The 25,347-nt window shown below is 39.3% G+C and overlaps 2 protein-coding genes across 6 annotated transcripts in view; one reads left to right on the forward strand and one right to left on the reverse strand.

Moving 5' to 3' along the window:
* Nucleotides 1-25,347, reverse strand: part of EFHC2 (EF-hand domain containing 2) — a 234,573-nt gene that overhangs the window by 143,913 nt on the left and 65,313 nt on the right. The gene's annotated exons all lie outside the window — the stretch shown is intronic.
* LOC138930082 (putative deoxyribonuclease TATDN2) lies at nucleotides 2,648-5,326 on the forward strand. Its single transcript, XM_070289668.1, has 5 exons — nucleotides 2,648-2,971; nucleotides 3,043-3,128; nucleotides 3,229-3,282; nucleotides 3,421-4,469; nucleotides 4,518-5,326. Exons 1-5 carry the CDS (start codon nucleotides 2,648-2,650, stop codon nucleotides 5,324-5,326), a joined length of 2,322 nt encoding a protein of 773 aa, XP_070145769.1.

Consider the following 25,347-nt stretch of genomic DNA (forward strand, 5'->3'; position numbering starts at 1 on the left):
TCAATGCCTAACAGACAAGCCATGAAAAAAGTTAACTCTGGAGCAACAGTTCTCACCATGGCTTCACGTTAGAATCACCTGTAGAGCTTTATAAAATCGTGATGTTTGGGCCACATCCACATCTATACACACCCACACACAATGAAATCAGGATGCCTCAGACTGGGCCCAGGTATAAGGGATTTTAAAGCTCCCCAAATGATTACAGTGTGCAAGCCAAGGTTGAAAACTACTGCTCCAGAGCAATTTCACTACTTAATGATTTATAGAGCAAAGATCCTAACTAAAATACAAGCAAACAAAATTCAGGAGTCCATAAGAGTTATAAGCCAACTACACAAAAAGCAGCATTTTCCTCACAGATGCAAAGATGTTTCCAAATAAAGAAGTAAGAGCAAATATATAATGATCTCACACTGTTTCCTACCACATACATTTTAAAATTCGAGCAATTCCTTAACAGGATTAAAAAGCATCTGTTTTAAAACAATAGCCTAAACTTTCAGTACTATATTTAATTTAACTATGTGTCTAACACAATCAGGAACAGAAACAAAAATGCCCCTACCAACATCATGATTTAATATTTTTTTAGGCATCCTGGACAAGGTAAGAAGTACAAATATTAGCAAGAAAGACACAAAGGTGTCATTATAAGGAGACATAATAATGGCACAGGCAAATGCTGAAAAACTACGGATAAATAAAAGATTTTAACATAACCACAACCGAACCAAAAATACCCTTATGTACTAGCAATGCTGCTGTTGCTGCTAAGTCACTTCAGTCTTGTCCGACTCTGTGCAACCCCATAGACAGCCTGAAAATACAGTGGAAGGACAAAATAGGTTCACAATAAATAAAAAATAAAAAAAAATACAAATAGTTTTAATGAAAACTCTGTGACCTAGATATAACTCTAAAAATATTTACTAAAATATATAGAACATGACAAAAATAGGACAGGTGAAGCATATTCTGGATAAACACACTGAAATAACATATTTCAAGTGGATATTTCATTGGTGTCTTCCAAGGACTTGAAAAAATGATCTAATTTCATCTGATAAAAATAAACAGGTCATCCTATTAAGGATAATTATGAAAATTAAACATAATGTAAAAGACATAACTCTCCCAGATTTTATACCTTACTATTATGCCTCGATTATTAAAAGTGTAAAATCAGAGTAATAAGAAACATACTAATGTGTACAAAAGAATAGATGGTCTGGAAATGGGCTCTATTGAAAAGACGAAGTTGAAAATGTGACCCCATGGACTGTAGCCTACCAGGCTCCTCCGTCCATGGGATTTTCCAGACAACAGTACTGGAGTGGATTGCCATTTCCTTCCCAGGGGATCTTCCCAACCTAGGGATAGAACCCAGGTCTTCCACATTGCAGGCAGATGCTTTACCATCTGAGCCACCAGGGAAATTTCTTACATATAGGAATTTAGCACATGATAAAAGAGGAGTCATATTACTAAGTTTAAAAAGTACTAATGTAGAAAAGTATCAATGTATATCTCCACCTAAAATAAATTATAACCCCAAATAAATACCAGACAGATTATAAGATTAAATATAACAAATCGGTTCCTTTTACCCTCCAAAAAAAAGTGTATATGTGTTAAAGCCCTTAAAGAGAGGATGATCATTTCTGAGTTATGAAAAAAAGAGAAAACTATGACAGAAAAATATTAAAATTTAACTATAAAAATAAGTTACTTCAAAAATAAGTTACTAAAATACAAATTAAAAACAAGTAATATACAAATTAAAAATTGTAGGAAATATGACAAAATTTTATTTCATTAAAAATTTCTAATTAATTTTTAAAAGATCCTAAAAAAAAAACAATTTAAAATGTACCAGGGTCAATTTTAAAAAAGGAAAACATTCACTCAAAAATTATCAGATAACAACAAATTATTTGTGAGGCACTAGTTTTGTTTATTTATATTAAATGAGCCTGGTAGGATTATTCATTACCTACGAGATTTTAAATTATTAAAGTTATTCTGAGGTACTGTGACGCTATGAGGAGCCATTTTAAAATTCCTACACTTTGTCTAACTCCATTTTTGGGCATGCAGTCCCGAAGAAACAAACCAAAATATGGAGAAACATATGGCGCAAGGATATTATTTGCAGCATCTTTTTTAATTATAGAAAAAAATTAGAGCGGGGAAATTACAGATCTAACAAGAAGGGAAGGATTTGGTGAATTATGGCACATCCACGTGTTCCATGGAATATTCTGAAGGCACTAGTATAATGTTTTTAAAAACGATGCAGCAGTAAGAGAAATGCTTTTAGGCTACAAAAAAACAGAGTGGAAAAAAAAAGGACTGAAATGATAATAGGCTACAATTATAACTACGTTTTCAAAACCATGTATGTTTAAACTATGTTTTTAAAAACCGTAATTACATTTTTTATTTTTTAAAAAATTGGGGGTTAAAAAAGAAACAAAAAGCCAGCAATGGCTCCAATGGCGGCAGCTCCAACGGTAGGCTGGCTGGGACGCAGGATGTGGGGGGAGGGGCAGCTGTTGGGCAGAGGGAACAGACCTGAGGTAGAGGCAGAAAGGTGGGGCCCAGCTTGGAGGAGTGCTTCCGGTGGCCAGGGCTGGTGGGCGGGATGATCTGTGCCCTTCCCCCACCCTTCTCCAGCACTGGGTTCGGCCCGCTCTCCTGCACTCCGTCGGCTAAATGGACTTCTAGGCCACCAGGCCAGCTCAGGGGCGCCTCTGTGGGGTCCCTAAAGCACCTTGTAGTCTTTTGGAGGGTTATGATATTTCTCGAGGGCCTCGTATTCCAAACCAAATGGAAGTGCTTTCTAGTCACCGGAAGTGCTTTGACACCCGGAAGTAGATCCGTTGGAGGCGGGGGTCGGGGGCGGAATTGGTCCGTGATCCGCGAGGCACGCTGTGGCTTCGGACGCCGAACCCGGCTTTCGGTGAACGTTGGATCTTTGTGACTTTTCCAAATACCTTTGAGATCACGAACTCAGTGGAAGAACCTTGGCATCACTAGAACACTGAGAACTGGGACAGGCGAGTGAAAAAAAGGCGAGCAGAGCGGCCCCGAAGCCGCGGAAGCGGCGCAAGTTCAGCGCTAAGGTAGGATCCCCCAGCAAACGTGGATCCTCTGGTGTCCCAGTGACGTGGCCCCCTCCAGCCGGCCAGTTTAGAACTCTATATTATGTCCCGGGGAGTCTAGCAGCCCCGAGGACCTAAAAGTCCAAAAGGACATTCTTGTGGCCTTCAAGCCGAGGTATCCTGGGCCTCATCCTACCAGGGAATTTCTCCTCCTACCTCTCCCATTCCTTACGCTCCGGTGTGGGTAGAAAAGCCTCCGAAGACTACTGATTCGGAGTGCTTGAGGTTCTTCTCATCTTTGGAATCGCCTTAGCGCCATCTGCATTTGTTCTGCTAGCTGTCGAGAAGAAATGGCTTCTCTAAAGGATGCTAAGGTTAATCCCAAAAACAGTTCCTGTGACTCTGCAAACGCAGAATTTGCAGCCAGAGCTGACGGTCAAAATACTGAGGAAGCAAATGGCGGACAGAGAAAGCAGGGTAGTCAGCAAGACCAAAGCACATCAGTGGTCGACTTGAAGGCAATTCAGGGAGTCCCAGGACCATCAGTGCCAGGAGAGGCTGCCGCTAGTACAAAAGGGAGTGCAGCAGAGCAGCCCAGCCCTGGAGAAAGAGGAGCCAGCAGTATCCCCTTCTCTGGTCGTCACGGAAAAATGTCAGCCTCAGAGGTCAGAGTGGAGAATATAGAGATTGGAGGCGTCTGTGACAAAAGAATGATGATACAGCCTGAGCAGAAGCCACTTGGTGACCCAAAGTCATCCTTTTCTGAAGAAGGCTCTTCTGCCCGAAAATTTTCAGACAGCCATGACCATACTTCAGAAATCCCAAAACACCAAAACCAGGGTGTGGTAACTGAGCACTCTTCTTCAGGATGTGACTGGTCTGATTTGGGTGAGGCTCCTACATTGGGATTCCCTCAGGAAGAGCCAGTCTCACTCAGTATGGCAGAAACTTCAAAGCCTCCATCCTTCACAACTGAGCAGATTACCTACTGGCCTAATTGGTACAGTGGCCCTTGGCATGACTCTGCCAGCTACTGGCCCAGCAGTTCCAGGCCTCCTTGCTACTCTTCCATGGGCCATGGCATCAGCAGCAGCAGCATATACCTGGCTGGAAGGAGCAGCCAGAGCTACTGGAGTGATTATTCCTCCAGTTTTCTAGTGTCCTCCTCAGACTGGTCCAGAGAGTTGATGGCATCAGAAGGTCAGTCTCTAAGTTCTCATTCATTTCTTTTCTCTAAAGGTTCAGAAACCAACGTGAAGGAGGGGACAGGGCATCTCCAAGAGGAGATCCCACCACATCATCAGGGAGGCTATGCATATTATTCCCTGCCAAAGAGCCAGTGGGAACAAAGCCTAGAGTTGGGTTTCATTGATACCCACCTGCCAAAGCACCATTGGCAGCAAAGCCTAGAGGGTTTCATTGATACCCATTGTCACCTGGAAATGCTGTTTTCCAAGCTGTGTTTCAAAGGGACCTTTGGCAAGTTCAGAGAAGTTTATAGCCGCTCCTTCCCTAAGGAATTTCAAGGCTGCATCTCTGATTTCTCTGATCCTCGCACACTAAACAATGGTCTATGGGAGGAGATGTTGAAAGACGACATGACTTGGGGGGCCTTTGGCTGTCACCCCCACTTTGCAAGTTGCTACAATGACATTCAAGAAAGAAGCATTATGCAAGCCTTACGGCACCCCAAGGCTATAGCATATGGAGAAATTGGCTTGGATTATTCCTATAAGTGCAGCACACCTATCCCAGAGCAGCAGAAGATATTTGAGAAGCAGCTACAGCTGGCCGTGTCTCTAAAGAAGCCCATAGTGCTCCACTGCCGAGAAGCTGACAGTGATCTGCTGGGCATCATGAAAAAACTTGTGCCATCTGACTACAAGATCCATAGGCATTGCTTTATTGGTAGTTACCAAGTCATCGAGCCTCTTCTGAACTACTTCCCCAACATGTCCGTGGGCTTCACAGCAGTCCTGACCTACCCTTCTGCCTGGGAGGCCCGGGATGCTCTGAAAAATATCCCGCTGGAGAGAATCCTCGTGGAAACCAATTCTCCCTACTTCCTCCCAAATGGGGTTTCTAAAAGGTCTTGCCGGTATTCCCATCCAGGACTGGCCTTGCATACGATTGAAGAGATTGCCAAAATTAAAGATCAGCCGATCTCTCACACCTTGGTTACCATACGAAAGAACACTAGTCGCGTCTACAATATTTAAGCAGGGAGGGCACAGTCAGGAGTCTTCCAGAAAAGGGAGACCAGCATCCTGACAACATAAACATAGACTTGGTTTGAACTCTGCCTGTGTCCCAGGTCAAGGAGGTGTTTGGCAAACCCATTGGAACAGAAGAAACCAGAACAGGATGTTCTCCTCAAAAGCTCTTCATAAGACTTCTGCTTCTGGCTGGTAGGGTGGGGTGCAATAGGATGGGAGGAGGGCTAAGGGGAACTATCCTTAATGTTATTAGGGGTTTCCTCCTAGCCCAATTGTGCCAGGGTGGTCCATAAAGAAGAAAGAGTTCCATAGGGTTCAAGTTTGCTAATCCAAATGCTTGTTCTCTGCAGCCTGTGTTTTTGAGCAATTGGTGACTAAAGTCACCCTCCTATCTTAAAAAGGGGGGGGGGAGGGGCAAGGAATGTTGAATTTTAGAAATGAGCTAGTGACTTGTTCTGTTTATTGCCAAAATATATTTGTTATTATAGGAGTTCTATAATCCATATGGGTTGTTGTTAAATTCTTAAAATTTGTCACTGTTCAACTTGCAATTTCTAAAGATAAACTACAGTATCGTTTCATCTAAGAGAAAATCAGTTTAGATAAAAATGAGTTAATAGTCATAATAAGGGTGGGGGGGACTGTCGGGTAGCTTAGAATGACAGGAGCCAAACTGGTGAAATCTTAAAACCACTGAGATGGGTTTTGACTCTGAACTGAACTTCCTCACAACACTTGGATAACTAAAGCTCTTCAGATAACCAGCATTTAATAGCAATTCTTCATTCAAATTGTTCTGATTCGTTACAAAGGCAAATGTATACCACTTAGAAAAATCATTCTCCAGAAGGGCAGAAACAGAGAAGAGCTTCAGCTGCCCACTTGGCAAATAGCAGTCCTTGAGAAATTAAAATGAACCCACATTTTAGGGAAAACATTTGAATTAGGAAATTTAATTTTGCCAGCCAAAGCACATACTTAAGTCTAGGAGTCCCATTACTGGATGAGAAATTCCATTTTTAAAATGGAAAATCACTTTTGAAAACTAAATCAATGAAAAGAGGCCTAGCATACTCCAGACTTCTCTAGTTTCCTTTGTGCCTGTTTATGAGGATCCAGAAAATTCAGCTGGCTCTTCACCATCTGGTTCTCAGTTCAGAAGTCTCCTCCACAGAGAAGCCTTCCCTGACCACCAATTTGTAAGTGTTCACCTCATCTAAGAGGAAAAAAATCCTTGGTTTACTATTTTTATTTCATCCTAGCACTTAGCCTTGTTTAAGATTGTATTGTTAATATAATGTGTTCATTGGTTATCTTCCCCACTAGGTTATAAGTTTACATACTTGTGATTCTCCTTCACACTGTACATACACCTGATGTTAGAAAAGTGCCTCGAATAGAGCAGGCACTCAGCAAAGATTTCTTGGAATAATGTGAATGAATAACTGACTTTATTAACAACTGGCAGTAAATGATAATATCTGAGCAAAGGGGCAGATACTAGTAAGAGAATAGAAATTAAGCCATCCTAGTCTAGCACTCCTGTTTAATTTACAAGGCAAGGCAAGGCAAGGTTGAAAGGCCACGTATACTCTGCCAGTAGATGTCATCGATAATAAAAGGAATAAATAAAAAAGATCAAGCCCTACCAGGGACTTGACAGTTCATATTTCCTATGAATAATACTGAGTATAGCATAGATTTCTTTGCTGGGAATCTAGTCATTTGAGAAAAAGAAAGCTGTAGCTAAAGTGCTTCGCTTTCCTTAGAACAAAAGAAGTTGATGCAATGTTAAAGGTGCGATTTAATTATATTATGCAAGACAGAAAACATTCAAAAATTAAGCCAGTGTTTTGAGTTAGGAAGGTTTTTCTTTTTTTCATTTAATGTATGCTTTAGATAGACATTGTTCACAGTGTGTCCCTCAACCCACTGGAGCCCTGAGCTTTTGATAAACAATTTTAGGAAAGAGGGTTTCATGGACACACATACTTGGTAAACAATGAGTTGTACAAAGTTTCTCAGGTTTCTTTTTAATCTCACATGTTCTGTGATATACCAACACGAGCCACAAATACCCAAAAAGATGTTTCTTAAAGTTGCGCTGTGCTTAGTTTAGTTGCCTGTTGTGTCTTTGTGACCCCATGGACTGTAGCCCACCAGGCTCTTCTGACCATGGGGATTCTCCAGGCAAGAATACTGGAGTGGGTAGCCTATCCCGAAATGGCAACCCACTGCAGTATTCATGCCTGGAAAATCCCATGGACAGAGGAGCCTGGTGGGCTACAGTCCATGGGATTGCAAATAGTCAGACACGACTGAGCACACATGCATATGCACAGCACAATTCAGTGAGCTCAAGTTCTTTAGAAACACAAGCTTGGGAAACACAGCCTTAGTCACACTCTTGCTGTTGTGATGCCCTTATCACACTTTGTACAAATCTCTACTCATGACATTCTAACATCCTCTTTCATTTACCTTTCTCACAACATAAGATCTGTGGAGAACACAGTGTCATCAATCTGATCCTAGCAAAGTGACATTACCAAGTGGGCACTTTAAAAACAAGTGTAAATGAATGTTTGCATTTGTAAGCACAAAATCAGGAAGACAAATAGGATATACACATATTAAAGTTCTGTTCCAAAAAAAAAAAAAAATCTCCTTTTTACATGGAGAAAATACTTTTCTTAACCTGCTCATCTCCCTCTACATTTTTGATGACAAATGCATAGACTATACTCTGCAGTGTTTCTAACATGTGAGAGCCTTGCCATTATTTCTTTAGGAATGGAAGTGAGCAATAGTCTTTTTTATATAGTGTAGTATATCCAGAGTGGCAGAAGTCAAAAATCACAATCTTTCTTTTACTTATTTCATGAAAGCAGTAACGAACACTTTATCTGTTAATGTTACTAGTCAAAAATTAAAAGAAAAAAAAAAGAAACAAAAAAAATGAAAAACAAGGAAAAAAAAAAACACAAAAAATCCCACAAAACAAAAACAAACATCATGATCCAGATGTGCAAAATTTGAGCAGTTTGTAAGTCGTTTTCATTAAAGTCATAGATAGTTCATTGAATTGCAGAGACTGATTATTTAGCATTCATGTTTGTATGGCACTTGGTTTGTCTACTGTCCTGTTCTGGAAGTTCAGAGAGCCATGAAGGTAGCCAGGGATCTAGAATTTCAATTTGTCATAAGTGGTCCCTGGGCCATCAGTCAGTCCAGAGTCACCAGGTCTCTCATGCCCATTAATGGGCTGGGCTCTCTGAACCTTGGCAGTCTTTCCACACTGTACATCAATATTTCACTTCACTTAACTTTTAGAAAGGCAGTTATTTCTATCTTTAAAGCTCAAAAGGAACAAATTGCCCACTTTGTCTTGGGAGATGGGAGGATTCTGTTTCTTCAGCTGGTCTTTATTCATATCTGACATCAAAATGAGTACCTGCTTATTGTGGAATTTTTGAGACTACTAAAGAGCACATACAGGGAAAAAAAGTTCAGAATCCTACTACTAGGAAACAGTTTAACAACTGAAGTAGCTCTCTAGAGGTTTCCCCTAACATTTCCATAGTTTTGGCCAGTTCCAGCATTGTACTCCTTGAGTCAGCTTTACTAATTAGTATTTACTATAAAATTCATTTTGCATCATAATTAGCATAAGCAGTGCATTTTACTTCCTCTGAATTTGTGATTTAAATGCATTATTTTGTGTATTATGGTTTGCTTCCCTGAGCAGCAAACGAGAAGTGTGTTACTTCTGTTGTATGTTTTTAAGACTCAACTCTTTGATCTCTTGTTCAGATCTTTTCTGCTTACTGATTTATAAAATGCGGCTTTTAAGTTTTGTTTTTTTCCTTCAGTTCTTGGGTATCTGTTTTTTTGGTACTTTTTTCTAATGCCTTAAGTTTAATTTGGGGGGGAAAGACAAAGTATTAAACACCACAGATTTGCTTTAATTATAACTCTGCTATAGCGATAGGATTTTTATTTTAATGATGTTTATTTTTCCACTAAAAATTAATACATATGCATTACACAAATGTGAAAATAGGAACAGAAAGAAGTATAGGATATTTCCACTACCCCAAACCCACTGTTTTATTAATGTCTTTTCTTAACATAATTGTGATTCTATGTTAAATTATATATACTTTCTAAAAAATTGTATTTTTCTTATTATGTCAAGTTATATATATATTTTTTAAATGCATATGTTCTCATGCCTGTACTCACTGAAGATTTGTATGCCATAAAATCCCACCACCAATCTATATACAATGTTCATGTGTATGTTGAGTAAGCAGAGTTAAAGAATATTTACAGGTCCGAGAGATTTCAATTCTATTGTTTTTAATTTGTAAAGAATTGTCAGTTCAAGTGTTAATTCCAAAAATTAACATCTATTGGAACAATGCCCTTGAATGGACAAAAATAATGTATTTTTTTATTTTTATATCCCTATCTTGCATTTGTCATTTTACTGTTTATTGTGCTTTTATCTTTCAATAAACATTTAAAATATTTACAATCTGTTTTCAACTTTATTTATATTTTGTAATTTACTCATACGTTTGTTTCCATTGCTTACCATTAACCCTTTTATTTTATGACTTCCCCCAAGGTTGAACCATTTAATTTGCTTTATGATTGGCTGGAGTTCAAGCAACTTTCTCAGGAAAAGACTGTGGGTGGCATGTTTATGAGAAATCATATATCTGAGAAAATCTTTCTGCTGCTTTCATTAATAGTACCTTGGCTGAGTCTAGAACTTTTGGGTCACATACATTTTCCTCTAAAAGTTAGAGACAATGCTTCACTGTCTCCTGGTATTTAATTTGCATAGCATTCTGATGTCAACTTCTCTTTATTTGGAGGGTTAAACTACTTTTTCTCTCAGGATGTCAGGTAATTTCTTTGCTTTGCCCTTGAAATTAACATAAAAAAATACCAGACTATATCTGCTTATTGGTCTCTCTTTTATTATTTTCTCTGGTACACACTAAGCATTCAGTCTATAGATCTGTGACTTTTTATAGCTGAGAAAGTTGGTTTTATTATTTTCTTATAGTATGCTTAATTGATTTGATTGCTTTTAATCTAGCTTTTAATTCTTTAGGAGCAACTGTCTATATTATTGGAGAAGGCATGGGCACCCCACCCCAGTACTCTTGCCTGGAAAATCCCATAGACAGAGGAGCCTGGTGGGCTGCTGTCCATGGAGTCGCTAAGAGTTGGACACAAATGAGCGACTTCACTTTCACTTTTCACTTTCATGCATTGGGGAAGGAAATGGCAACCCACTCCGGTGTTCTTGCCTAGAGAATCCCAGGGACGGGGTATCCTGGTGGGCTGCCATCTGTGGGGTAACAGAGTCGGACATGACTGAAGTGACTTAGCAGCAGCAGCAGCAGCCTATATTATAGGAGCTCCACCTTTTGTGCAACCTTTCATTACCTATCTCACTGCTCTCATATCTGACCTTTCCCTCTGCATTCTGGGAGAATTTCTCAAGTTTGCCTCTTCCATATCATTTTCTCCAGTTTCTTTTCTTTCTTTCTTTCTTTTTTTTTTTGTTTTTTGTTTTGTTTTGTTTTGTTTTTTACTATATATAGTGCTTTTTAGTTTCCTCACGTTTCTTCCTCCTTTAGTGAACTCCCTTTGCCTTTTCACCTATGGGCTCATTCAGCAATATTTTAAATGTATTCTCTTGTTCTCTTTTCTCCTTCTAACCTTCACTTCAGTTTGCTTTAACCACTTTGTTTCATATACTTCTTTCCACTTAATAGGAAGCACAAAGCAAATTATCAAAAATATTCATTTTCTTATGGAAAACATCTTTTTAAAATAAATATTTCTCTTCCTCTGCCCCTTAAATACTATGTTCTTCTCCATTTATGTTACAGAGCCTTTTCAGAAACCTTCTGTTGGGTTTCTTTGTTCATTCTTGAATAAAGAACAGTGTATCCAGACTGATGTTTTTCTAAATCTAGGGTGGGCAGGTCTTCTTTCCTTCCTTCACTGCCAGTTCCAATGTTCTGATTCCTCCTGTCAGTGGGAAGCTGGTTGATAGAAATTCATACACAGCCTATTAAAAGAAGCAGGGGCCATGGAGAGTCCTTGCAGGAAAAACTTCAGGTTTTTCCATGCAAGCATTTTATAAATTGACCCGACTTCCACTCTGGGAACAGAGTGTGTATAGCCAGTCCATGTTCATTGCCTGCCACATCAGAGCAACGCCCTAATGCAGGGATTGCTTTTTCCCTGCAGTGTGACTATTACTCAGTGGGCCTCCTAGTAACACTCTTAATCCATCAATAGCTATGAAAGTAAGCCCAGTGGAAGTCCCTGCAGATTGTCAGAACTCCACAACTCCATTCTTGTCACTTCCTTAGGAAGTGAAATTTCACACTGGTTTTGGTATAATTCTTCAAAATGACTTCACCTGCACTGTATCCAGTGGAAATTCTTCACCATTTGCAGCATGAAGATGGAACTTCTCCCTGGCCTCCAAAACTATTATGGACTCTCCACTGCTTGTCAGCCTTTTGGCTAAGATGAAGTGTGACTTCTCCATATTTAAAAATTTTGCAGTCATTTTATTTGGGATTGCGAAGATGGAGATGTTCATCTAAGCATCAATGCCCAAGTTATAACCTCACACCAAATTCTCATTTTTCCCTCATTTCTTTTTTGATAGATTTATGTTCCTATGGATACTGTGTTCAAATAGGCATATCTTATTTTAGAAAATTCAAGTTATACAAATCTGAATCTCATTTAGCTGAACATAAGAGATGGTCAATAAAGGTAAATTCAATAACTAAATAAAAATACAAACTAGAGAAAGATGATTTCTAGAAATTTTTATATGATAAAAAATCATAAATCAATTTATGCTCCAATTTTTTTTGGTCTGATGGGATTTATTTTTTTAATATAAATTTATTTTAATTGGAGGCTGATTACTTTACAATATTGTATTGGTTTTGCCATATATTGACATGAATCCGCCATGGACGTACATGTGTTCCCCATCCTGAACGCCCTTTCCACCTCCCTCCCTATACCATCCCTCTGGGTCATCCCAGTGCACCAGCCCCAAGCACCCTGTACCATGCTTTGAACCTGGACTGATGATTCATTTCACATATGATAATATACATGTTTCAATGCCATTCTTCCAAATCATCCCACCTTCACCCTCTCCCACAGAGTCCAAAACACTGTTCTATACATCTGTGTTTCTTTTGCTGTCTCACACACATGGTTATCATTACCATTTTTCTAAATTTGATATATATGCATTATTATACTGTATTGGTGTTTTTCTTTCTGGCTGACTTCACTCTGTATAATAGGCTCCAGTTTCATCCACCTCATTAGAACTGATTCAAATGTATTCTTTTTAATGGCGGAGTAATACTCCATTGTGTATATGTACCACAGCTTGCTTATCCATTCGTCTGCTGATGGACATCTAGGTTGCTTCCATGTCCTGGCTGTTATAAACAGTGCTGCGATGAACATTGGGGTACATGTGTCTCTTTCAATTCTGGTTTCCTTGGTGTGTATGCCCAGCAGTGGGATTGCTGGGTCATATGGCAGTTCTATTTCCAGTTTTTTAAGGAATCTCCACACTGTTCTCCATAGTGGCTGTACTAGTTTGCATTCCCACCAACACTGTAAGAGGGTTCCCTTTTCTCCACATCCTCTCCAGCATTAATTGCTTGGAGACTTTTGGATCGCAGCCATTCTGACTGGTGTGAAATGGTACCTCATTGTGGTTTTGATTTGCATTTCTCTGATAATGACTGATGTTGAGCATCTTTTCATGTGTTTGTTAGCCATCTGTATGTCTACTTTGGAGAAATGTTTATTTCTTTGCCCATTTTTTGATTGGGTCATTTATTTTTCTGGAATTGAGCTACAGAAGTTGCTTGTATATTTTTGAGATTAATTTTGTCACTTGCTTGGTTTGCTATTATTTTCTCCCATTCTGAAGGCTGTCTTTCCACCTTGCTTATAGTTTCCTTTGTTGTGCAGAAGCTTTTAATTTTAATTATGTCCCATTTGTTTATTTTTGCTTTTATTTCCAGTATTCTGTGAGGTGGGTCATAGAGGATCCTGCTGTGATGTATGTTAGAGAGTGTTTTGCCTATGTTCTTCTCTAGGAGTTTTATAGTTTCTGGTCTTACATTTAGATCTTTAATCCATTTTGAGTTTATTTTTGTATATGGTGCTAGAAAGTGTTCTAGTTTCATTCTTTTACAAGCGGCTGACCAGTTTTCCCAGCACCACTTGTTAAGAGATTGTCTTTGCTCCATTGTATATTCTTGCCTCCTTTGTCAAAGATAAGGTGTCCGTTGGTGTGTGGATTTATCTCTGGGCTTTCTATTTTGTTCCATTGACCTATATTTCTCTTTGTGCCAGTACCATACTGTCTTGATGACTGTGGCTTTGTAGTAGAGCCTGAAGTCAGGCAGGTTGCTTCCTCCAGTTCCATTCTTCTTTGTCAAGATTGCTTTGGCTATTCAAGAATTTTTGTATTTCCATACAAATTGTGAAATTATTTGTTCTAGCTCTGTGAAAAATACCATTGGTAGCTTGATAGGGATTGCATTGAATCTATAGATTGCTTTGGGTAGTATACTCAATTTCACTATATGGATTTTTCCAATCCATGAACACGGTATATTTCTCCATCTGTTAGTGTCCTCTTTGATTTCTTTCTTCAGTGTTTTATAGTTTTCTATATATAGGTCGTTTGTTTCTTTAGGTAGATATATTCCTAAGTATTTTATTATTTTCGTTGCAATCATGAATGGAATTCTTTCCTTAATTTCTTTTTCTATTTTCTCAGTATTAGTGTATAGGAATGCAAGGGATTTTTGTGTGTTGATTTTATATCCTGCAACTTTACTATATTCATTGCTTAGCTCTAGTAATTTTCTGGTGTAGTCTTTAGGGTTTTCTGTGTAGAGGATCATGTCATCTGCAAACAGGGAGAGTTTTACTTCTTTTCCAATCTGGATTCCTTTTATTTCTGTTTCTGCTCTGATTGCTGTGGCCAAAACTTCCAAAACTAAAGTGGTGAGAGTGGGCACCCTTGTCTTGTTCCTGACTTTAGGGGAATGCTTTCAATTTTTCACCATTGAGGATAATGTTTGCTGTGGGTTTGTCAAATATAGCTTTTATTATGTTGAGGTATGTTCCTTCTACTCCTGCTTTCTGGAGAGTTTTTATCATAAATGGATGTTGAATTTTGTCAAAGGCCTTCTCTGCACCTATTGAGATAATCATATGGTTTTTATTTTTCAATTTGTTAATGTGGTGTATTACATTGATTGATTAGCAGATATTGAAGAATCCTTGCATCCCTGGGACCAAAGCCCACTTGGTCATGATGTATGATTTTTTAAATGTGTTGTTGAATTCTGTTTGCTAGAATTTTGTTAAGGATTTTTGCATCTATGTTCATCAGTGATACTGGCTTGTAGTTTTCTTTTTTGTGGCATCTTTGTCAGGTTTTGGTATTAGGGTGATGGTGGCCTCATAGAATGTGTTTGGTGGTTTACCTTCCTCTGCAATTTTCTGGAAGAGTTTGAGTAGGATAGGTGTTAGCTCTTCTCTAAGTTTTTGGTAGAATTCAGCTGTGAAGCCGTCTGGTCCTGGGCTTTTGTTTGCTGGAAGATTTCTGACTACAGTTTCAATTTCCGTGCTTGTGATGGGTCTCTTAAGATTTTCTATTTCTTCCTGGTTCAGTTTTGGAAAGTTGTACTTTTCTAAGAATTTGTCCATTTCTTCCAAGTTGTCCATTTTATTGGCACATAGTTGCTGATAGTAGTCTCTTATGATCCTTTGTATTTCTGTGTTGTCTGTTGTGATCTCTCCATTTTCATTTCTAATTTTATTGATTTGATTTTTCTCCCTTTGTTTCTTGATGAGTCTGGCTAATGGTTTGTCAATTTTATTATCTTTCAAAGAACCAGCTTTTGGCTTTGTTGATTTTTGCTACGGTCTCTTCTGTTTCTTTTGCATTTATTTGTGCCCTAATTTTTAAGATTTCTTTCCTTCTACTAACCCTGGGGTTCTTCATTTCTTCCTTTTCCAGTTGCTTTAGGTGTAGAGTTAGGTTATTTATTTGACTTTTTTCTTGTTTCTTGAGGTATGCCTGTATTGCTATGAACCTTCCCCTTAGCACAGCTTTTACAGTGTCCCACAGGTTTTGGGTTGTTGTGTTTTCATTTTCATTTGCTTCTATGCATATTTTGATTTCTTTTTTTATTTATTCTGTGATTTGTTGGTTACTCAGCAGCATGTTGTTCAGCCTCCATATGTTGGAATTAATAGTTTTTCTCCTGTAATTGAGATCTAATCTTACTGCATTGTGGTCAAAAAACATGCTTGGAATGATTCAATTTTTTTGAATTTACCAAGGCTAGATTTATGGCCCAGGATGTGATCTATCCTGGAGAAGGTTCCATGTGCGCTTGAGAAAAAAGTGAAATTCATTGTTTTGGGGTGAAATGTCCTATAGATATCAATTAGGTCTAACTGGTCTGTTGTATCATTTAAAGTTTGTATTTCCTTGTTAATTTTAATTTTCTGTTTAGTTGATCTATCCATAGGTATGAGTGGGGTATTAACATCTCCCACTATTATTGTGTTATTGTTAATTTCCCCTTTCATACTTGTTAGCATTTGTCTTACATATTGTGGTGCTCCTATGTTGGGGCATATATATTTATAATTGTTGTATCTTCTTCATGGATTGATCCTTTGATTATTATGTAGTGTCCTTCTTTTTCTCTTTTCACAGCTTTTGTTTTAAAGTCTATTTTATCTGATATGAGTATTGCTACTCCTGCTTTCTTTTGGTCTCTATTTGCTTGGAATATCTTTTTCCACTCTTCACTTTCAGTCTGTATGTGTCCCTTGTTTTGAGGTGGGTCTCTTGTAGACAGCATATATAGGGGTCTTGTTTTTGTATCCATTCAGCCAGTCTTTGTCTTTTGGTTGGGGCATTCAACCCATTTACATTTAAGGTAATTATTGATAAGTATGATCCCATTGCTATTTACTTTATTGTTTTGGGTTAGAGTTTATACACCCTTTCTGTGTTTCCTGCCTAGAGAAGATCCTTTAGCATTTGTTGAAGAGCTGGTTTGGTGGTGCTGAATTCTCTCAGCTTTTGCTTGTCTGTAAAGCTTTTGATTTCTCCTTCATATTTGAATGAGATCCTTGCTGGGTACAGTAATCTGGGCTGTAGGTTATTTTCTTTCATCACTTTAAGTATGTCCTGCCATTCCTTCCTGGTCTGAAGAGTTTCTATTGAAAGAACAGCTGTTATCCTTATGGGTATCCCCTTGTGTGTTATTGGTTGTTTTTCCCTGGCTGCTTTTAATATTTGTTCTTTATGTTTGACCTTTGTTAATTTGATTAATATGTGTCTTGGGGTGTTTTGCCTTGGGTTTATCCTGTTTGGGACTCTGCGTTTCTTGGACTTGGGTGGCTGTTTCCTTCCCCATTTTAGGAAAGTTTTCAACTATTATCTCCTCATGTATTTTATCATGGTCTTTTTTTTTTTTTGTCTTCTTCTGGGATTGCTATGGTTTGAATGTTGGGGTGTTTAACATTGTCCCAGAGGTCTCTGGGATTGTCCTCATTTCTTTTAATTCGTTTTCCTTTTTCCTCTCTGATTCACTTATTTCTACCATTCTATCTTCTACCTCACTTATCCTATCTTCTGCCTCCGTTATTCTACTGTTGGTTCCCTCCAGAGTGTTTTTGATCTCATTTATTGCATTATTCATCATATATTGACTCTTTTTAATTTATTCTAGGTCCTTGTTAGACTTGCCTGGTGGCTCAGATGGTAAAGCATCTGCCTACAATGTGGGAAACCCAGGTTCAAATTCTGGGTTGGGAAGATCTCCTGGGGAAGGAAATGGTAACCCACTCCAGTATTCTTGCCTGGAAAATCCCATGGATGGAGGAGCCTGGTAGGCTACAGTCCACGGGGTCGCAAAGATTCGGACACGACTAAGCGAGTTCACTTCTTAGGTCCTTGTTAAACTTTTTTTGCATCTTCTCAATCCTTGTCTCCAGGCTATTTATCTGTAACTCCATTTTGTTTTCAAGATTTTGGATCATAATCACTATCATTATTTGGAATTCTTTATCAGGTAGATTCCCTATCTCTTCCTCTTTTGTTTGGTTTGCCGAGCATTTATCCTGTTCCTTTACCTTCTGGATATTTCTCTGCCTCTTGTTTATATTGCTGTGTTTCGTGTGGCCTGTTGGTATTCTGGCAGTTTGTGGGGTTCTCTTTATTGTGGAGTTTCCTTGCTGTGGGTGGGGTTGGACAGGTGGCTTGTCAAGCTTTCCTGGTTAGGGAAGCTTGTGTTGGTGTTATGGTGGGTGGAGCTGGATTTCTTTACTCTGGAGTGCAATGAAGTGTCCAGTAATGAGTTATGAGATGTCAGTGGGTTTGGTGTGACTTTGGGCAGCCTGTATGTTGAAGCAAAGGGCTATGTTCCTGTGTTGCTGGAGAATTTGCATGGTATGTCTTGCTCTGGAACTTGTTGGCCCTTGGGTGGTGCTTGGTTTCAGTGTAGGTATGGAGGCGTTTGATGAGCTCCTATCAATTAATGTTCCCTGGAGTCAGGAGTTCTCTGATGTTCTCAGGATTTGGAGTTAAGCCTTCTGCCTCTGGTTTTCAGTCTTATTCTTACAGTAGCCTCAAGATTTCTCCATCTGTCACTTCCAGAGTGGTTCCCTCTGTTTTACCTTCTTTTGTTTGCTGGTCTCTTCAGTGTCAAATTTCCACCCTGACACAAGGGGATGGTAGTGGACACTTTCTTAGGCTCACTTGTTCAGTCGTGCTGTGGGGAGGGAGGAACACTGCAAACAAATATCACTGGTGTATGTGGGGAGTGCTCACAGTGTCTCAGCCACACTGGGTTTACTCCTGCTCACAGTGTGTGTGCTTTCTCTGTCTACACTGCTTAGGCTCTAAGTTGCTCTGCTGGGAACTATCTGAGGCCAGCCCTGGGTTGTATGCACTTCCCAGGCCTAAGCTGCTCAGGTTCAGGTTCTTGGGTACTCCTCAAAGGCACAGACTTGGTTGGGCCTGCGTTTTGTGCCCTTCCCAGGTCCAAGCAGGTCGGGTGACCAGGTGTTTGGCGAGCGTGGTCGCTGCAACTTATCAACCTCCCCTGTCCCTGCCGCTCAGTTTTCTGGGTGTACAACCGGCACACCTTCTCAGGTGGATGTCGACCATCCAGAATCCCAAGAAGTCTTGGTTAGCAACGAAGCTTGCTTGCAGTTTGGTATAGGATGCCTCTCTGGGGCCGTGATTGCGCCCTCCCGGCTCTGGCTGCCCTTGCCTGCCTGTCTCCAGCGGGGGATGGGCCAGTCCGCAGCCAGCTATCTCTGCTCAGTCCTTTGTTCTGTGAGCTGGCCTGGAGGTGTCTTCGGTTAGGGCTTTTCACTGGAGAGCTATCCCACAGTCTGGTTTGCTATCTCAAGTTAGTTTCCTCAGATTGCCCATGGGACATTCAGGACTGGTCCTTACTCTAAGCAATGCAGCCTGTGCCTCCTTGCCCAGCCCCCGCTTGCTAGTGGTGGATGCGGGCGTCTGAGCTGCTTCTCCACTGGGAGTTACCACTGGGCATGTAATCTATGGGTTTTAATTATTTATTTACTTTTTCTCCCAGTTATGTTGCCCTCTGAGGTTCCAAGGCTTGCCACAGACCTGGCAGTGAGAGTGTTTCCTGGTGTTTGGAAACTTCTCCCTTTTTTAAGACTTCCTTCCTGGGACGGATCTCCATCCCTACCTCTTTTGTCTCTCTTTTTATCTTTTATATTTTTTCCTACCTCCTTTTGAAGACAGTGGGCTGCTTTTCTGGGTGCCCGATGTACTCTGCCAGCATTCAGAAGTTGTTTTGTGGAATTTACTCAGTTTTCAAATGTTCTGATGAATTTGTAGGGGAGAAAGTGGTCTCCCTGTCCTATTCCTCCACCATCTTAGGACCGCCCTATGGTCTGGTTTTCTTGACTAAATATAGGGTGGGTTTAAAATGAAATGCATCTACATGGACAGGATAAGCCTTCATCAAACTTATTTTTACTTGTTTGTTTCTTCTTGAGACCTGATTTTATGGTGCATAAAGGGGGGAAAGGGGGAGAAAAAGATGGTGGTGGAGTAGGTGGAAGTGGAGTACATCTCTCTCCTCAGATACATCAGAAATACACCTTCAGACACAGAAGTGCATGCAGAATAGAAGCTGAGAGTGGACAAGAGTACCTGACCAGTGGAAAAGAATATACAGAACCATGCAAAACTTGGTAGAATGAAGGAACTGGGGACAAACAGGAGTGTTAGTACAAAGGGACCTGCCCTCAGCGGGTGGGGGAACTGAAGCAGGGGTCCGATCCCCAAATTGGGGCAGTTGTCTAAGTCAGAGGAGAAACATTTAAGGCTGAGAGTGAAACAGCTGATCTGTGGCACCCTAAATGAAATGAGAATCAGACAGTCCTTGCCACAGCCATACACACCCAGGACAGGAATACAGGTCTCCTGGAAGGGGCAGTGGCTGGGAGCTGGAGTTTAGGGATTGTGGAACAATCCCAGGGCAAGGGCTGCTGTTGACTGCAGAGAGGTGAATCTAGGGGATGTGAGGGAGGAGTTCATGGTGGGAAATGCCTGTGGAGGAAAGCCAGGCACACATGGAAGCAAGGCCATACTACTAAGTCACACATAGTGGGTGGAGCTATCACCATAGCCTCTCCCCCTACCCAAGCCAGCACTTGCAGTTGAACAACAGAGAGGCTGGCCCATCAAATCCCTGATGCAGTGAACTGCAGAGTAGGACCCCACCGAGGGTGACCCTTTAAGTGCCTGATGTGCCAATCTACAGAGTAGGACCCTAGCCAGGGGGGGCCCTCTATGTGCCTGAATGGGCAGAGCTATGGAGAAAGACTGGCCAAAGAGGCCTTTTGATCAACAGCTACAAAAGACTGGAAAAAAGACTCATAGGGCCATAACACCTGTGTCAGAGGCAGTCTGTGTGCCTGCACACTTGGTGCCGCTAGGGTCCCCACAAGCCAAGCAGCTGTACCAACTTCATGCTTAACTCTCACTGGGCCAGAGCTACCACAGGCAAAAAAATGTCTTGCATCTATGCGTGTAGGGTCACTTCAGTCAGGTCCAACTCTGCATAACTCTGCAGGCTGTGGCCTGCCAGACTTCTCTGTCAGAGAAGGGGTTCTCCAGACAAGAATACTGGAGTGTATTGGCTAATACTGGTTGCCATACCTTTCTAGAGCACTATATTTCCTGCTGCCCTAGCTGCCAACACCCCCTGAGTACCTGGTTCCGCCAGAACCCCTGCAACCCAAGCAGCTGCACCACCTCCAAATATGGCCCTCATGGGCAAACCCAAGTCCTCCAAGGCAGCCCCAGGAGCAAACACCAGTGGACGACCCATATCCAGAGGTGGAAATTGAAACCCAGGGGCAGTGTGACTAAGAAAGAAGACCCCAAATCTTCCCACCAGCTGTACAAGCTGCAGATTAAATCCACACAATCAACTAAGCAGACTCTGTGTCTATGGAATATATAAAAGGCCAATGAGAGTTCCCACAAAAGAAAACGCACTAGCTCTGATAACTGTAGACAATGGAGGCAGGAACACATAGGAGTAGGACCAGACTAGAATCTGAGCTGCCTCCATAGCAGGTCCAGAGATCAGCAGAGTGTTGGAGGGCATCCTAGAGAGTTAAGATGGACTGTGACTCCCAGCGAGGGAAAGGACTGACAGCAATGATTCAAGAAAAACATTTATTATTCTTATTTTTTGACTTGTTCTATAAATTCTTTCAGATTTTCTTTTCTTTTCTTCCCCCTCTGTTGTAGTTGTAGATTTTATTGGCATGAAGAAATCCAATTAAGTTTTTGAGTTTTTTTTTTCTTTCTCAGCCACATTGCTTATTGTCATAAACCTCTGCCTCTATGTTGGGCTTTTGCAGTTCTGTGGAGTTTTCCTCATTTTTTCTTTTCTTTTTTAATTTTAGTTTTAATGTTTAAATCTTTTATTTTTTCTACATTTATTCCTTTGTTTGCTTTTTCCTACTGTTCTTTCCCCCTTGCAGTTAATCTTTAATGTATATAAATCTACTTTATCTACCTCTATTTAAATTGCATGTCTGTCCTTTCTTTCTTTTCTTTCTCTCCTTTCCTCTCAACATATTTGTTAGTTTTATTTTCATTATTTATTCCCTAATTGGCACCTTGCTTTAGTTTTGTTTTCCAGTTTGTGCTCTAATTAGTTTTGTTCTGGTAGATATAATTTTTGCTTTCCTTTGTTCGCTGGGTCAATCTATTGTACTCTATATTTGTTGGACTGTTCTGATTTTGCCTAGGGGTGTATATGTATATGTGTATATTCAGTCACACTTTCTATTATTATTATAAGCCTCTGCCTCTACATTGGGCTTCTGCAGTTCTGTGGAATTTTCTCTTTTTTTTTCTTTTCTTTTTTCTTTCTTTTTCTGTTTTTTTTTCCTTTTCCCTTTTTTATAATTTTAATTTTTTAAACCTATTATATTTTTTCTACATTTATTCCTTTGTTTACCTTTCCTACCGTTCTTTTCCACTGAGTTAATCTTTAATGTATAAATCTTCATCTACCTCTATTTAACTTTGTATATCTATTCTTTCTTTTTTTTCCTTCTTTCCTTTCCTCTCAACATATTTATTAGATTTGTTTTCATTGCTTTATTTTCCACTTGGTACCTTGCTTTAGTTTTGTTTTCCAGTTTGTGCTTAAGTCAGTTTTGTTCTTAACTGGTACATATAATTTTTGATTTCCTTTGTTAGCTGGGTCAGTCTACTGTACTTTATTTTTGTTGGACTGTTTTCAATTTGATCATGGGTATATATGTAAATGTGTAAATTCCATTATTTTAATTATTATCTGCCTGATTTTGTAACTGCCATTTGTCTGGGATTCATCTTTGGTTTCTCATTTTTTGATATTTGTTTTAATCTCACTTAATGCCATAAGAAACCACTTGTGGAATCTTCATTCCTGACCAGAGATCAAGCCTTGAGCTTTTGGAGTGGAGCACTGACTCCAAGACCCTAGACTACCAGAGAACTAACCCTAGGGAGTATCAAATAGTGAGAACTCACACAAAGGAAACCACTTGAATACAAGACCCAGCATCACCCAGCCACCAGTTGCCCCTGTGCAGAACGCCTCATCTAAAGAACAAAACGAAAATACAAACCCAATCATCAGCAGACAGGATTACCACCTCACTCAGCCTTGCCCATCAGAGGAAAAACAAACATATGAACAAAAACTCAGCACAAATCTCATCCTATACAAAGCTCACACAAACCACTGGACCAACCTGAGGAGAGCAGAAACCAAAAGGAAGAAAGAATTCAACTTTCTTCAAGGAAAGAACTCAACTTTCCTTCAAGCCTGGGAAAAGAAGACCTCAAACACAATAACTAAACAAATAATGAAAAGACAGAGAAATACTACACAAATGAAGGAACAAACTAGAAACACCGAAGTCCAAATAAATGAAGAGGAAATAGGTAAATTACCTGAAAAAGACTTCAGAATAATAATAGTAAAGATGATCAAAAACCTTGAATACAAAATGGAGAAAATGTAAGAATCAGTTAACAAAGACCTAAAGAATTAAAGAATAAATACACAGAGACAAACGACACAATTACTGAAAGTAAAAATACTCTAGAAGGAATCAATAGCAGAATATCTGAAGCAGAAGAACGAATTAGTGAGCTGGAAGATAAAATGGTGGAAATAACTTCTGAAGAGCAGAATAAAGTAAAAAGAATGAAAAGAGCCGAGGAGAGTCTCAGAGACCTCTGGACCATATCAAATGCACCAACATTTGAATTATAGAGGTCCTAGGAGAAGACGAGAAAAAGAAAGTGTATGAGAAAATTTTTGAAGAAATTATAGTTGAAAATTTCCCCAACATGGAAAAGGAAATAGTGAATCAAGTCCAAGAGGCACACAGAGTCCCATACAGGATAAACCCAAGGAGAAACATGCCAAGACACATACTAATCAAACTAACAAAGACTAAACACAAAGAATATTAAAAGCAGCAAGGGAGAAGCAACAAGTAACATACAAAGGAAACCCCATATGCTTAACAGCTGATCTTTCAGCAGAAACTCTGCAGGCCAGAAGGGAATGTCAGGATATATTTAAAGTACTGAAAGGGAAAAATCTACAATCAAGATTGCTATACCCAGCAAGGATCTCATTCAAAATTGATGGAGAAATAAAAAGCTTTTCAGACAAGCAAAAGTTAAGAGAATTCAGTACCACCAAACCAGCTTTACAACAAATTTTAAAGGGATATATATACATATAGTCAAGAAATACAACCAAAGAAAAAAGACCTACAAAATCAACCCCAAACAATTAGAAAATGGCAATAGTAACATATATACCAATAATTACTTTAAACGTAAATGGATTAAATGCTCCAACCAAAAGACACAGATGCTGAATGGATATAAAAACAAGACCCATATATATGCTGTCTACAAGAAACCCACTTCAGACCTCTAGACACATATAGACTGAAAAATGAGAGGATGGAAAAAATATATTCCATGCAAACAGGAAGCAAAAGAAAGATGGAGTAGCAATCCTCATATCAGACAAAACAGACCTTAAAATAAAGATTACAAGAGATAAGGAAGGACACTACATAATAATCAAGGCATCATTCCAAGAGGAAGGAAGACATAACAATCATAAATATCTATGTACCCAACATAGGAGCACCTCAATACATAAGACAAACACTAACAGACATAAAAGGAGAAATTGAGAGTAACACAATAATAGTAGGAGATTTTAACACCTCACTCACACCAATGGACAGATCATCAAAACAGAAAATTAATAAGGAAACACAAGTCTTAACTGATACATTAGATGAGATGGTTCTCATTGATATCTTCAGGACATTCCATCCAAATGCAGATGGAATATACCTTCTTCTCAAGTGCACATGGGACACTCTCCAGGGCAGACTACATCTTAGGTCACAAATAAAACCTCGGCAAATTTATGAAAATTGCAATTATCAAGCATCTTCTCCAAGCATAATGCTATGAGACTAGATATCAATTACAAGGGAAAAAAGTGTAAGAAACACAAACACATGAAGACTAAACAACACGTTTCTAAATAACCAACAGGTTACTGAAGAAATCAAAAGGGAAATTAAAAAATTCTAAAAACAAATGACAATGAAAACACAACAACTCATAACTTATAGGATGCAGCAAAAGCAGTTCTAAAAGGGAAGTTTATAGCAATACAATCCTACCTCAAGAGACAAGAAAAATATCAAACAGACAACCTAACTTTACACCTAAAACAACTGGAAAAAGAAGAACAAAAATCCCCCAAAATTAGTAGAAGGAAAAAAATCATAAAGATCCAAGCAGAAATAAATGAAAAATGAAAGAAACAATAGTAAAAATTAATAAAACTAAAAGCTGGTTCTTTGAGAAGATAAACAAAATTGACAAGCCTTTAGTCAGACTCATCAAGAACAAAAGAGAGACGAATCAAATGAACAAAATTAGAAATGAAAAAGGAGAGGTTACAGCAGACAATGCAGAAATACAAAGGATCATAAGAAACTATTATGAACAACTCTATGGCAATAAAATGGATAACCTGGAAGAAATGTACAGATTCTTAGAAAATTTCAGTCTTCCAAGACTGAACCAGGAAGAAATAGAAATTATGAACAACCCAATTACAAGCACTGAAATAGAAGCTATGATTAAAAAAAAAATCTCCCCAAAAACAAAATCCTCGGACCAGATGGCTTCACAGGAGCTATCCAACATTTAGAGAAGAGCTAATGCCTGCCTATCTTTCTAAAACTCTTTTTAAAAATTGTGGAGGAAGGAACACTTCCAAATTCATTCT

The sequence above is a fragment of the Ovis canadensis genome, chromosome X (genome assembly GCF_042477335.2).
Source record: "Ovis canadensis isolate MfBH-ARS-UI-01 breed Bighorn chromosome X, ARS-UI_OviCan_v2, whole genome shotgun sequence".
NCBI classification, from domain to species: domain Eukaryota; kingdom Metazoa; phylum Chordata; class Mammalia; order Artiodactyla; family Bovidae; genus Ovis; species Ovis canadensis.

What these genes read in the sequence shown, in the direction of transcription:
- LOC138930082 (XM_070289668.1), top strand. Translation starts at nt 2,648, where the DNA reads ATGATCTGTGCCCTTCCCCCACCCTTCTCCAGCACTGGGTTCGGCCCG. An exon ending in GAACCCGGCTTTCGGTGAAC is followed by an intron (nt 2,972 to 3,042) that starts GTTGGATCTTTG and finishes TGGCATCACTAG; the next exon opens with AACACTGAGAACTGGGACAG. An exon ending in GGCGCAAGTTCAGCGCTAAG is followed by an intron (nt 3,129 to 3,228) that starts GTAGGATCCCCC and finishes CGGGGAGTCTAG; the next exon opens with CAGCCCCGAGGACCTAAAAG.